The 15,665-nt window shown below is 46.0% G+C and overlaps 1 protein-coding gene across 1 annotated transcript; it reads right to left on the bottom strand.

Moving 5' to 3' along the window:
* Window positions 1-2,186: 2,186 nt before the first annotated feature.
* On the bottom strand, window positions 2,187-14,474 carry LOC122376182 (heparan-alpha-glucosaminide N-acetyltransferase-like; the record flags this gene model as incomplete). The annotated part of the gene is made up of 10 exons (XM_043355912.1): window positions 2,187-2,601; window positions 9,372-9,484; window positions 10,052-10,238; window positions 11,156-11,328; window positions 11,537-11,661; window positions 12,062-12,229; window positions 12,668-12,764; window positions 13,290-13,397; window positions 13,797-13,974; window positions 14,292-14,474. Coding segments are annotated over 10 exons (1,514 nt in total), but the record flags the coding sequence as incomplete, so codon positions are not given.
* Between the last annotated feature and the right edge of the window lie 1,191 nt (window positions 14,475-15,665).

Raw genomic sequence — 15,665 nt, 5'->3', positions numbered from 1 at the left:
CCAATAACAACTGCATTTTTAATGAGTAACAGCGGCTACAATGACGTACCGAATTAGCAGCACTGGTAGTGGTGATGGGGGACAACGCGGTGGTCATGGTCATGACCCATTTTACCGCTAGACGTGGTGCGGGAGGTGCACTGTTGAAATTACCATCCGATCATCGATTTTAATGGCTGCTCACTTACATTTTAGCTCCCCTTTTCTCTTTTGCCCCTAGTTTGGTCCGATGGTGACGTTATACGTTATACGTCGGCGTTGCGTGAGGTCCTCTTAAAATCTGTCTAAGAATGAACCAAAAATCTATCTGGCCGGGTTTGCTAAATCAGTAGCACCACGTTAAAAAGAATTCCACCTTTTGCCGGATATTTTGCACATCGAGGCTATCAATCATTCGAATTTTTGGAATTCTTGATGCGGCTTTCCTCGATATTTCTGCGCAATACCGTGCAGCAGCAGCATACCCCAACATTGTAACACGGTAGTTGTTTTTTAGGCTGTGTCTGCCGCGGTGTGGGGGGAGGGTTTTCCAATGTGTGGATATTGTGAATCACCCGGGCTTATTGCACGGTTTACCTGTGCCAAGGGGTATGAAAAAATGGCGTTCTTCAGTGAAACTGGCGACTGCTTCCACTGACAACAGATGATGAATGAAGCGGATATGTTCATGTTTCATGTCTGAACGAATTAGGTTCAAGCTGTCCACCCCTAATAAGTTATTTAGGTCAGGATGTCAACGTGATATTTCATGTTCTTACACCGTTTTCACATCAATTAAACATAATTGGACACTTGTGGTGCCACAGAAGTCGTGTGTGACCATGTCTGCTTCCGTTGAGCATCAGACATCCTTGTTTCATCAATTATAGCCATATTAATTGACTGTCGGTATCCTTCGTCCAGTGACGAGGAACGGGGAACTGAGGGATTGATTGTCACACCTGCAAATGTTGTCGTCATACCTGCTGTGGCGACCTTGGGTCCGTATGAACACTTGGCTTTCCTGTGTTGTGATATGGTGACCCGGACGTTTGATGATTTATGGCATGCAATAGATGAGTGGCGTTTTGATGACGCGGAGCAAAGCTTACAATTTCCGAAATGATGACATTATGGTTGAAACGGCCAGCTAGCAACCGAAGATCTTCGCATTGATAATTTGTGAAATATATCGCAAATGATGCGATACTGAGAGCTGCTGGTCACGTCTTTTTCACATTTCGACGTGTTAGAGGAATTGTAAGTATAAAAAAGATGATCTTTCCTCAAGAATTGCTATGTCACTATTGACATTCTTGATGTGTAAGAAATAAGTGCTTATTTGGAAGATGAAAAAATCAAGCATGCTATATGCTAACAATGTAAGTTCCTCAAACAAGACACCGGACGCCGCTATCGGCACGTTTGTCGTGTCTAGAATGACCATAATGTAGTTAAACAATGGTGCATTAAATGTTTGGCGGGTTATGAATCAGGGTTTTACGTAAAAAAAGTGCTAACAGACCTATGGGGTGAAGACTGATGTTCACGGGGTCAAATGTTGCTGCCAATCGCTTGTAAGAAGTTCTGCCTTACCTGCCATAATGTTGACTACTTAGTGACTAAGAACTTAACCGAAGGTTTGTTGTCAATAGTTAGAACTTAGAACACTATTCGTTAGAATTTTGTTTTTCTATTAAAAAACAAATCTGAGTTCCCTGACAATTTTGAAAAAGCTGTTTTGACTAAGTGCAAAAAAGCGACATCATTGAAAATATTTTGCCAGTCCCATTGCTATTTCGAGTTTGTCATGATTCAATCCTCCCTGACTCGCAAATTATGTATATAATGTATGAGAAATCAAGTACATGAGCTCCGATCTACCTTGCTGCGATCTTCCTTGTCCGCGGCTGACATTTATTATCCCGAATAGTCCCTTCATGTCCATTGCGCTTGGCACTTGTTATGCAGCAAAACAACAGCTCAAAGCGAGACATGTCTATCAGGGACTGAATATAGATCCATTAATGATGGTTACTCATGGACACCTGTCGCTATTTAAGCACAGTAAATGAAAGAAAATGGAATGATTATTAGCTTTAGATGGGTGATAAACATCCATTTAGTTTCCGTGCTCTCACCATGCAATGTCGACACTACTATTACGCGCCCATTGACACCGAACCTTTAATTGACATAGCCGCTGCTGAAATTACTATTTTTATTGGCACTGGAACAATCAGAAGCACCCATAGTATCATCTTGATACTAAGTAGTATGCCAGTACTGGCATCTTTACTAACATCTCCAATTGACCTATCTTGGCACTTAAACACGTTTTCGCCAATTAATCGTCACGCGCAAGTCCAGAATCTGGACTGTTTTGGCACTTTCACCGCTATTCGCCAATCATTAGCCAAGATGACACTGGTTGACAAAGTTACAGTTTCCAGAAGTATTTCTTCTCGTGCATCCAGACGGAGACGACGAGCCAGAACATAACGGTCCACAGGGCCTCTCCGAGCCTCCAGAAGTGGCTCTGCATGTCCCCGTACTGCCACGTGAACGGGAACATCTCGAACGTCACCTCGTGTCCCACGTACATCAGAAGAGCGTTCCGACCTGAAACGGAAGATGTATGTATCGTGTCAGGCATTGTGATATTTATTCACATTCGATAACAACACAAAAGCAAGTGGCTATTTAGAATATTTGCTTTTGTGTTGTCATCGAATGTGAATAAATAACGGAAGATGTGTCTAGTGGTTTGACATCATTTAGTTGGGGTGCGGAACGAGAGGAGTACGCTCGTTATATCCAAAGGTTATGCCATCAACTATATACCTCTGCATACCTTGTAGTGGTCCACTATATACATACTATAGGTGTGCTGAGTCACAGGCCATGGTCTATGGTCGGTCTGTCGTCTATGGTCATAGGTGTTATATTTTCTAAAAATATATTTCCAGTGTTAAAGTCCCCGAGTATAAATATTGCTAGTGGTGAAAGCGAGTTGGCAAGAGAAACACTTTCGATGAACCTACTATTGAATTCGTCCAGTCTTTCGGCTGAGAGACCTGGTGGAAGATATACACTACAAACTACTATGGATGTTCCGTTCAGTGAAACCTTTGCCCAGACCCAGTCCTCCTCTTCTAGCTCTAAATTTGCTAGTCTCTTGACAGCCAGGTTTGCCCGCACATATATCGCCGTTCCTCCACCGTCTCTATTTCTATTGTGCAGGTAAGGCGTGTGAAAATCGGGTAATTCATAAAGACTAGGATGCACGGAGTCGTCTAGTTTTGTTTCACTTGTCATTAAAATGTCGATGCTGTTGTGGTTGACAAAAGCCGACAATTCGTCTATTTTTGATGGCGTACTGTTGATGTTCACGTGACATAAATTTAATTGTTTGATGTTTGGTCCTGGATTTGTCTCGATACCGCTGATGATTAGAAGTAGTTTTGTTATGGGGCACAGAGCAAACAACTCCCATTGTTTAATTGTGATGTGTTGAGAAGGATGTGCTAAGGATGTCTTTGCAGTGTAAGGTGTGTGTTCTGGGGATGTCAGGATTTGTGTGTTGTTCTGTACAGCTGAAGGACAGTAGAATGTGTGATTGTGTGTGCGCAAGCTGAAGGACTGTGAAGGGTAGGTATAGGGGTCAGCGCGGCGCTCGTCGGACCGGCACCGACCCGCCAAGCACTGGTCGACCATTATTGAAAGTCAAAAGTCAAAAACAAGCCGCGGCAGCCGAACGTGACAGGGTCAACAAAACAGTGAACATGAACAGTGAACATAAACAGTTGTGGGTGAGAGACTGAACATAAGCAGTGAACAAAACAGTCTACAATACTGTGAACATAAACAGTGAACATAAACTGTTGTGTATTAGATGCTAACCATAAGCAAGCAGAGCAAATAAGAGCAATTTTATAAAAGGTTAGGCATTTATATACATAACACAAGCAGGCAGTAGGTTGAACCACCCAGGGAAGGAGGCGAAGCCAGCATGGCTGCGTCCCAACAGACAGCTCAGGGGTTTGTGGGGGCGCGCTGCTGTGGGCTACGTGTCGCTAGCGAGGGGACGACCCGACGGCACGACGGCCGGCGGACCAGCGGCGGGACTGAGTGGTAACTCGTTGTGCATTATAATGACGAAACATCGTGGTGAGTTCAGTTGTCTGTTGTTAATTCAATTAGTGGCTTAAGTTAGCTAGTTTGCACACAGTTCTGAGTTGCACACACATGCATGAGTTGCACACACATGCATTACACACTTAGCGTCCTTCTTCCCCCCCCCTCCGGACTCCCTAACCGGATTCCCCTGCCGGACCCCCCCCCCTCCCTTCCCTCCCTTCCCCCCCCCCCAGCGCCGCAGGACTGTCTCTGCGCAGTATCAGGGCGCTGGGTTTACCTCAGTTCAGGTGCGTCTAGTCGCCTCAGTCGCTCATGTGTCCGTCCTTAGACCGAGGTCATATTCGAGACGCAACTAGAGCTGGGCGCCGGCGAAGCGCCCAGTCACCACACCCGCGGCCGCACCAGACGCGTAACAGCCTCGTCAGCAACTCGAGTCACCCTTCGCGGCATCACTTCCATCCAGCGACAGCCCACGGTCAGTTAGTTCGTCGCCGCTCGCACAGCACACGCACGCAACACGACTCCCCGGTCGCCACGGCGGGACTGACCGGAGTGACCCGACATGACCCGAGCGGCCGCAGCGTCTCAGCGGCGCACCCAGGAGCCGCGAATGGGGGGGGGGGGGGGGGGGGCGCCGCCAACGCCGTCGCCCAGTGTTCATCGCGAGAACACTTCTAGCGCGCGGCGCCCCCGCGTTTACGGACTGAAGCCTCGCGTCGGGGCCTCCTCGAACCGGCGTCTACCAGTGTGAAGCCGTCGTCGGCATCCTCTCGCCCACCGACGGCCGCGGCGCCGCCGCTGCCAGAGCCTCCCGCCGCAGCGGCCGCGCCCGCCGACGAAGGGGGCGGCACGGGGTCGTCGCCCACGAGACGAGCCAGGTCGGCGAAGGAGCGGATGACGGTGGTGGGATCGCCGTCACGTGCCTTTGCCTTGAGTTTCCCGGCGTCGGACCAGACGGCCCAGAGACGGCCGTCCTTTTTCAGTTGTCGTCCCCGGTAGAGGATGTCCTGGTTGGTTTTGGTCAGGCTGTCTGAGATGAAGATCTTAGACGCCACTGCGCTGGTAATTAGAGCGCTTGGGACCTGGGATTCTCAAGCTCTGGGATTCTGTCCTCATTTGGCAACATGGACCACTTCCCCATTTACCTGTCAACTAGCCTCACATCATCCACTTCACCTACACAATCTAGGACGATCTGGGACTACAGCAAACTCGACGCAGACAAATTGACCAGACTCATACAGACCACAGACTGGGACGAGTTACTTAACAATGACATAGACACCGCCACCGAAAAATTCACACAAGCAATCTTGGAAGCCGCCCGTGAGACAATTCCTACAAAAATTATTCACGTTAAACCTGGCGATAAACCCTGGATAACAAGACATTTGAAACATCACATGAAAAAACGAGACAAACTTTTTAAAATTGCAAAAGGAACGAACTCGAGCTGTGACTGGGAAGCCTGGCGACTTCAGAGAAATTTTGTTACCAAACTGAACAAAGACTGCAAAGACATACACACCAAACGACAAGTGAATCAGCTCCTCACACAAAAACACAATCCACACCAGTACCACAAAATTCTTAAACAAGCTATTCGACCAAGACCATGCACACAAATACCTCCACTAGAGACACACAATGGACAAGTAGCGACAGATGATGGCGAAAAAGCCACCATCCTTAATAGACACTTTGTCGCACAGACACAACTACACAACACACCTACGCTTCCACCTCCAAACACGAGAACCAGGCCTGTACCCGAACTAAACGAAATAACCGTAACCGAACAAGAGGTACTGTCAGCATTAAATTCTCTCGACCCACACAAATCTACTGGCCCTGATCAACTCCCCACGAAAATATTAAAAATGATAGCAATTCTCATAGCAGAACCATTAGCAAAATTATTTAATATGTCTCTCAGAACTTCAAAATTTCCTAATCTTTGGAAGGAAGCCAATGTCACACCAATTTTCAAACGTAAAGGATCGGCAGCTGACCCACAGAATTACAGACCCATTAGCCTTCTATGTTGCTGCTCTAAAATTTTAGAAAAAATCATATTCAAACATATTTACGACCACCTCATCGAAAATTCGCTTCTTTCTGACAATCAAAGCGGGTACAGGCCTCACCACAGCACGCAACTACAACTAGCCTACATGACTGACAGCCTCTACAAATCACTGGACAAAGGACAAGACTTTACTGCTGTTTACTTAGACGTGACAAAATATTTCGACAAGATTTGGCATAAAGGTCTCCTGTTCAAGTGCGAAAACGACTTCTCTATCACTGGCTCTCTTCTCGACTGGCTGAAATCATACCTAACTGACCGAAGACAGAAAGTAAGAATAGGGAACTCATACTCAACGACAATGACTTTAAACTCCGGATGCCCGCAAGGCTCAATTTTAGGTCCACTTCTTGCCCTCCTGTACCTTGACGGACTCCCTGGACAACTGAAAAACACCGCCCTACTTTACGCTGACGACATATCATTATACGCATCATACACACCCGACAACATGACACAAGCACAACTTTCACTTCAAGAAGACCTTAACACAATTGAGCAGTACGCACAGCAATGGGCCATTACTTTTAGTTCATCAAAAACCATAACTCAGACATTCAGCACAAGAAATAACTATACTTCACCTCAAATTCAATTCAATGGGCAACTAATATCAAAAACGGACACTCATAAGCATCTGGGATTAACTCTATCAGAAGACCTGCGTTTCAAGACCCACGTTACCACAATCATTCAAAAAATAAACATCGCCCTCAGCCCCCTCTACCCAATTGCGAAATTCCTTCCACGACAAACACTAAACACCATATACAAGACCTACGTGCGACCATACTTCGACTATTGTGACTGCATTTACGACGGACACATCACTGCACACGACGAATTAAGACTGGAAAGACTACAAAACAGATCCGCTAGACTCGTGACGAACACACTACATCGGACATCCACAGACAAACTTAGAGACGAACTCGGTTGGGACAGTTTGAAGACGAGACGAAAAATCCACAGGCTTTTTCTATACAAAAAGATCATAGACAATACACCTCGCATACCGAACTACATTACAAACATGATCCCAGAGGAGAGAGGGCGCACGGCAGGACGAAATCTCAGAAATCAAAACCACCACACAGTCCCGCGAACTACAAAATCTTGCTACCAGAGATCCTTGATTCCCAAAACATCCCTGCACTGGAACCAATTGCCTACGCACATACGAAACTGCCAAGAGATGAAAAAATTCAAACAAAGCATTAAACTACTACTCGGCACACCACAGCCCCCACACTACAACGCACTAGGAACTAAGGTTGGGAACACATTGCACACACAAATCAGACTGGGGATGTCCAAGTTAAACGCACACCAGTACTCTATACAAAAAGTAACAAGCCCCGAGTGCGCCTGTGGCTACACACAAGAAAACACAAAACACTTCATCCTTCACTGCCCACACTACGCACTGACGAGGTCCACACTATTTGCACAAGTATCCACACACCTCAACATTGATTTCAACAACCAATCAGACACCATGAAATTAGACACACTTCTACACGGACACAACACGACAAAGCAAAACGCACCTCAGGTTCTCCTTGCCTTTCAATCCTTCCTCAAAAACACCTCCAGACTGATATAGCCCCGTCTCGGTGGACTGGCGCCGGCCCGCTATCACCGCTTATCAATGCAAACTGTCGCGGCAGCCGACCTGACTCTCCGCGGCCCTGGATTGTACCATATTCATTTATTCTGTTTACGTTACCAGGTGGTGGTGCCTCGATTTAAGCATCAGCTTTTGCACCACCACCTGGACTATCTGCTTATTTCCATTTTATGTCTAATAAATGTGTTTTGTTGTTGGTGTTAAGTGGTCTATGCACCAACATATCAACAGAAGATTACTGCTCCGACGGTAAGGAATAACCGAACACGCAGGAAGGATGGCATTGCCGATGAAAAATGTAGAAAATGCTCTGTGCGACCTTCCTTATCAATATTAAATCCACCCACTGATCACGTCATCAGGAAGTGCCGTAGAGCCTGCGACCTTGTACTTTCCGACCATTGGAATCGTGGGTCTTGCGGGCAGTAGACATTGGGCGTTGGGAGTGGACGGGAGTGGCCATTTTTCATGTCAATAGGCAGATTCCGATCACCGTTTTACCCTTAATCATTAGTGAACGCTCCAGCTGATGCAAAGTCCGGGTTGCAGTTTTTATTTTGCAGATACTAATGTGGAATAACTCTTGTTTTATTTATGGATTGCGCGAAGTGTTGGTTGGAAGTCGCTTGAATCACGTCAAAGCTATGCATACCTATATGGGATCATTAGCACACCGGGACAAAGATAAGATTGATGATAAAGTTTCGTTATTATATCTCCCGAGACCTTGCGTGGGCAAGGGGCAGCACAGTTTGGTTTTGTTGATCATTCTCTAATGTGAGTCATCAATGCCTCCCTGCGATTTGAGAGAGCTGTGACTCGCGTTATGCCTGGTGACCAATTAAATGCGTGCACAAGTGTTTGATGTGACAAGTCGCGTCCCGGATTCAAGCGACTCCTTTGGGGCAAATCATAGACAAACACCGCACATTGTTGATCCCTGTACATTGAGTGCTATCATCTGATAACAACCGCTGTCTGCCAGTTATAAACTTCAATAAACTTATCGCTGTAAATGACCATATGATCATTGCCGTTTCAAAGTGACATCAACACATTCAGCCCATAGCCGCCATGGCTGTGTGCAGCACAACAGCGATGCGTTGCGATCGCTTATCTCGAAATGAATCGGGCAAAACGTCGCCTAGCGATTTTCCTTTCTGCCAAATCTACCTTATGGCAATGCTGCATAGTTGGCTCGCCAAGTCGACTTTATTTCGTCGGGTGTTTCCCGCCGTGATAGCAATTTTCCCTAGGATGTCGATTTCTCTTGGGAAACTATGGGAACGGAGTTATGATAGTTCTGCGGTCTACAAATGCCTCATCAGTCTTCAGAGCTTCAAGTCTTAGGTTCACGGGGTCCCAGGCTCCTATGGACCGATGCTAGATTGTTGGCTGATGTGTCCTGTTTGTTATTCTTATGTTGTGTTGATCGATGTAGATGCATTGGAGCACGAGTTGAGTCACCAGTAACAGTAAAGAAAATTATACAGAAACTGGTGTTCCCTTTTTAATACAGTTTAGAAGTCTTACCGGGATAAAAGAAGGGGCTTCCGGTCCACCACTTCAGAATGTCCACGACGATGTAGAAGGCGGTCAGCAGGAAGAAGGCGAAACAGCTGGTCACCATGACGTAGGAGAGCGACCTGAAGAAGCAAACAATTTGTCATTTGTCAATAGAAGTAAAAAATGCTATTGAAAAGGCAGCATCGAATGCCTAGTGGTCAGTCAGATCGCTGCTCTAACAAGTGTCTCAAATTTAACCATCCATACAGAAAAGGCAAAAAAAAAAAATATGAACCGCTAGATCTCACGTTTTATTATAACGTCATCGTTTAACATTTGCGGTTTCTTTCAAACAGAAATTGACGTGACCGTTAAGATACACGTGGGTTACTCGTCCCCGTAAGTGATAAAAATTGAACCGGACTGTTTGAAGGAAAAGTATACGAGTTAGCTGTATCGTGGTCTTGTCATCCCCAACACAGCCATTACGAGTATTACGGGCATTCAAGCGACATCTTCAGTAATGCATTTTCGCTCCTTGAAGCGTGCCGCTATTTACTCCATTATCACGTACCCAAAAGAATGTAAACAACAACAAAACGAACGTCATTCAGCGTCCACACGACTAATCAACAGTCATGACCTTCCTCCCGTTTCCCGAGCCCCACTCTCCCTAGTCCCTTCTCTCAACCACCAAACTTTCTCACCAGAGGTTCTTATTGACCGGGATGACGCCCCCATCCTGTGATCCCCCGCAGAGGCCAGTCGCGATGACGCCGGTCACAACGCCCCAGGCGGTCCAGCGGATAACGCGGGAGCGCCAGTCCTTGTAGATGTACAGGGTCATCCCGGCTTGGACACCAAGGAAGACACTGATGCACGCCAGCATGACTCCTAGGAATATCGGGAAAGGTGGGTCGGTCAGGAATTTGCAAACGGGTGGTAGAGTACACTTGTCAGTTGACGTGTAGGTACTGGGCTCGTGTTCTGAGTAAGATTGCATTTACAGGGTGACACAAAAAAAAACGGTCATCACCAAATTTCGAATAACTTCGGAAGTTTTATTTAGATCATCACCAAACTTCGGCCACTTAAGGTCACACCTATGTAGCAGACATCCACCAAGTTTCAAGTCTTCACTACGAATACTTTTAGTACAGTGTGTGTTTTACTGACGCTCCACAATGTGCTCCAGGTGAGCGCCCCGGCGCTGCAGGGCGTAGGCACACCTGCATCCGGCGGGCAAAGTTGCCGTTAACCCGATAAGAATAACGTTTCAGGGGTAGCACACCCCCTGAGCACTGTCTCCAGAGGCCATTGCACTCTGTAAAGTGCACAGCCATCGGGTTATCGACAACTTTGCCCGCCGGATGCAAGTGTGCCTACGCCCTGCAGCGCCGTGGCGCTCACCTGGAGCACATTGTGGAGCGTCAGTAAAACACACACTGTACTAAAAGTATTCGTAGTGAAGACTTGAAACTTGGTGGATGTCTGCTACATAGGTGTGACCTTAAGTGGCCGAAGTTTGGTGATGATCTGAATAAAACTTCCGAAGTTATTCGAAATTTGGTGATGACCGTTTTTTGTGTCACCCTGTAAAATAGGTGCACTGAAGGTAACACATTTGACGACGTAGTTTTGTTCAGCTGATTAACTCAACTATATTTATTGGGTACTTTGATAATTGACTGTTGACAAAGGCGAGATAATTAGCAATAACGGCCTGATAATACAAGGAAAACATCCAGAGCGATCACAAAAAAAAAACAAAGCGATCACTGCAGATAGCGAGCTCGATTGTCGAATCTCACCGAGCAGTCCCTCGGGATCGAAGGCTGCCGTCCCGTAGGTGGCCTTCGGTGTCGGATTTTGGTAAATGTGCGACTTGCCGAACACCAGACGATCAATGTAACCGGTGGCGCCACCTACACATGACCCGTCCACTGTCGAGTTGTTGTAGAGGCCGCCAGGGCCCAGATACCCTCTGAAAAATATTTACGTCATTGAGCAAGTATCACCAGTGGAAGTTGAAATCAAACTGTAATCGTCATGCCATGTGTGGAAGAATTGTGATGTCAATACATACTTACATCAATGACCGACAGCGATAGCGAGCATATCTCCCAGGTCAGCTTTTGGGTTTCCGTATGGGTTTGTCGGTGATGTGTAGGTTCCCGTGGGGAGTTACTCACGTGGGACAGTTTGGCACGTGCAGCAGGAAAATGATGCACGTGTGTCCGATGATGATGGCGATGGCCAGGATCCACTGGGGCCACATGCATGTGATGTCGTACACGTGAGTTGTCCAACTCTTCTCCTGGAGACAAGCGTGGTGTCATTTGGAAAGAATGTGTTTGAAACAGATCGGAGCTTGGTTTGCCCTGAAGCATCTCGATCAAAGATTATCAGAAGTGAAAATAACTACCGATTGTAAAAGTCGCAAATGCTCAATCGGCTAAAATAATGGAACACATGACCAGGGAAAAACTTACAACGATGCGTGTCGCATCCTTTTGTCTCGCTCCCGACGCTTCCTCACGCCCTAAGCCTTGACTTTCGATGCCGGATGCCCATGTTTGCACCCACCATCAAGCCTGACTTGACCTGACCACACATGACCTCTCCCTCAAGCTATTTTTCCTCCCCCGACTCCTTCCATCACCTCACTCCCTTTCCCTCCCCTCCTCTTCCTCTTCTTTCTCCATCCCTGTACTGACCTCCGGCAGTTTCGGTTTGCGTGCCATGGCAGGCAGCATGGCCAGGGCCATCACCAGGTATGTGATGGCGAACCGCTGCAGCACACCAGGAAGGCGGTACGTCTCCAGCTTGTTGTATCCGCCCAGAGAGTTGAGGGAGATGCCGATGATGAGGAGCCACCAGGAGCGCTGCGAATGAAGTGGAAAAGGGAGTTCAAGGGCCAATAAGCGACCGAGATGTGAAGAAGAAGAGAGGGGCCTTCGGTATGTGCTCGCGAAACAGGTTCGTGGCAGCTGGGCACAGAAAGCTAGCGACATACCTATTCGTGATAAGGACTTGAAGCCGTCACTTTTTCGTCCTATGCAAATATGCATGCTTCTCCTAGGTTACTGCGGTTTTCTAGTCGTACAATCACTTTACAGATGCTGAATATTTAATAAATATTGAAGTTGTGCGATTTCTAACCATCAAAATCAACAAATGAACGTTGATGCGGCATGCGCTGTTGTAGGCGGGATCATTGCATACGCTGTTCCAGAATGACTTTCTGTTCTTAGCTGCTCTCTATCCCATGCTCTTTGTGGCTAAAGCAAAGTGCTCGATTGGTCCCCTATGTCAGTTTTTACCTTGAAGATGTGGAACACCATTTTCTTCATAGACTTCCCTCGCCGTATCTGCGAGCTGAGAGAGAGCGGAATGCAGGCTCCCATGATCCACATAAACCTGAAAACCAGGAGAGAAAGTGTCAAGTCAATATGAAATTGGTCGTTTTGGTGGATTATTTCACACTACTTCTTTAACCAGGATCCTTACCAGTTCGTTCCTAGATGAGATAGTTTTACCAGCTAACAAATTCTCAAATCGTTTTGGTGGCCAAACATAAACGCATAATTAACTGCAAGGAAATTGTGTTGCTGTAAAAATCAAGTATTTCTTTATTGTCATGACCTTTCCTCCTTTTCAAAAATATGCTGAGCCAAAATTATATTGTTTTAGCGTTTTCAAATATATCGGCCACAGGCCTTCATCAGTGAAATATCCAAAAGAACACTTTTTCACACTTTTTTTAACACTTTTTCAGCATATTTTTGAAAAGGAGGAAAGGTCATGACAATAAAGAAATACTTGATTTTTACATTAATAATGATCCTCCAATAAGCACTAAAACAGAAATTGTGTTGCTGTTCAATTTATATTGGTCTTCGACAAACACGCTCGTAGTTTAACTAGGATGTGTGTTGGTTTTACCAGGCAAAGACGAGGTCGGCCACCTGCAGACCGTTCCAGGTACTGTGCTCGAAGAACCAGTACTGGCCCTGCCACTGGTTGACGAAGATCATTACCAGGATCGTCACACTGCGAAAAAAAAAAACAATGGGAGCCGCCGTGTTAAAACATTGTGCTTGTTCATTGCCAATTGTTAAAGATGCGTTGCATGCAGTCGTTCGGTATGAAAATGCTAGTTTATCGTTACGGTAGCTGAATTGTTGATATGCATAAAATTGTCCATTATTTTTAATATGCTTTGTAGGAATAAGAAAGAAGAAGTTATCCTTTTGACAAGAAGAAACATGTCAAATATGCAAACATTAAGGCATAAATAATGATTAGCTTGTAAGTAAATGCATGAGTAATATCTTCTCCGACCTGACATTGCCAGTAAAGTAATCATTTGCGTTTCCGAGGGATTTTATCAATGCACCACAATCAGCGTTAGTCATCAACATCATCGTCATTTCCAGCATGATGACCTACCCTCTGAACACGTCCAGAGACGCCAGTCGCGACTTCTGTTTCTGTTTCTGAGCATCATCCACCGTTGGCAGATCGGGTGCGTCTTTCACCCTCCTGTTCCGCACCCTCGTAGCAATGCACGACCATAGGCCATGGATGATGGCCAAACCCAGCAGGACCAGTGCAAAAACCCACAGCGCTGTAAAAAACGGAGGGACGGCGGTGAATAACAAGCGTGCGATTGATGGTCGTTGAGAAAGTTGGTCACGGGGAAAGAAGTGACTGAATTCAAGGCCATACCAGAGTATATTGAATTAGGGGCCATACTGAGTTCCTTGGAAGTTATTTTGAAGAAGAAGTTTGATCGTCTGAAAAATATAATTTGATAGTAAATAATAATGTACGATGTCTGTCAATCGCTCAGCGCTCACGTTTAATTAACATAGCGGCGCTCCTGCACTCACATGTGTAAATATTATGTGGTTTATGCTCGGGGAATTCCGTGCTTGCACTTACGTTTATAAACATCGCGGGGCTCTTGCACTGTGGTGAGATGACATCCAGAGCTGTTGACGGATAGCTCGTAGAAGCCCTGGTCACCCAGCTGGGCCTCCAGTGAGCAGTACTCTGTGCTGTGGGGATGAGGGAGGGCAGGATGAGCAGGAGGGAAAGAGAGCGAGAGAGAGAGGGAGAGAGAGAGAGAGAGAGAGAGAGAGAGAGAGAGAGAGAGAGAGAGAGAGAGAGAGAGAGAGAGAGAGAGAGAGGAGAGAGAGAGAGAGAGAGAGAGAAAGAGAGAGAGAAAAAGAGATAGAGAAAGAGAGAAAGAGAGAGAGAGAAAGAAAGAGAAAGAGAGAGAGAGAGAGAGAGAGAGAGAGAGAGAGAGAGAGAGAGAGAGAGAGAGAGAGAGAGAGAGAGAGAGAGAGAGAGAGAGAGAGAGAGAGAGAGACCTGTTAGTCCGGTTTGTAATTTGCTGAACGAGAATCTTGTGGCGTTCTTATCTTGCATAATAAACTCAGTAATTGTTGGGAATGGGCGGGCTGGGGCTATCCTAATGGACATCCCAGGCAGTGCTTCCTCAGCCTGGGTTTATGTCGTAGGTACTACGTTGTAATACGGGACTTGAAATGTGCAGCTTGTGATGTCTCTTTTTATCGTCGCTAGTTTTAGAGGTCGGACAATTGGGCGCATTTTCTGCTAAAGTGTTAACTGAACTGAAGCAGTAAATTACTATACTTGCATAAAGCCATTCCTGGAAAACCATGTCTTATGGATGGATTTTAGCAAATATTCATGCATACAAATTAGCACAGTAGAGAGGGGTTCAAGGTGAAAACCCTTTGACATTCGAACCTTGATTTTTTATCGACATTTCAAATAGGTATCCACAAGAAAAACGTTATTTGATACATTCAGCGAAGTTTTGGTCATTGTGCATTACTGAGATGCTCAAAATGTTCTTGGAAGTTATCGTACAAAAAGGTGAAATGACGGCGACTGTGAAACTGGGCCGTTATTCAGTTGTATGTATTACGGAGAGCGACCGCAGCTGTCTCGAGATTATGCGTTGATGTTCCGATCTGTGGCATTCCGGAAGCTTACCTGGGTGAAACGTATGACAAGTAGCTTTAAGAAATACGAGAAATCGTATCGGGATGTGAATTATGCTTTTCACTTGAACTTTTATCCTTCCTTTCATGTTTGCAGACTGCACTATGCAGCGCTTTGTTCTGTCCGATGATTATTCTCACGAAATAAGCTATCAGGTTCTCCTTTCCACGTTTGACTGAATGTTCTATGCTAACACAGATCTATGCTAACCGGTAACTCTCTCCCTCTCCTCGCTCTCTCTCTCCTCTCTCTCTCTCTCTCTCCTCTCTCTCTCTCTCTCCT

This window comes from Amphibalanus amphitrite, unplaced genomic scaffold (genome assembly GCF_019059575.1).
Source record: "Amphibalanus amphitrite isolate SeventyFive unplaced genomic scaffold, NRLGWU_Aamphi_draft 002045F_arrow, whole genome shotgun sequence".
In the NCBI taxonomy this organism is placed as follows: Eukaryota; Metazoa; Arthropoda; class Thecostraca; order Balanomorpha; family Balanidae; genus Amphibalanus; species Amphibalanus amphitrite.
This window is presented reverse-complemented; position numbering and strand designations above follow the sequence as displayed.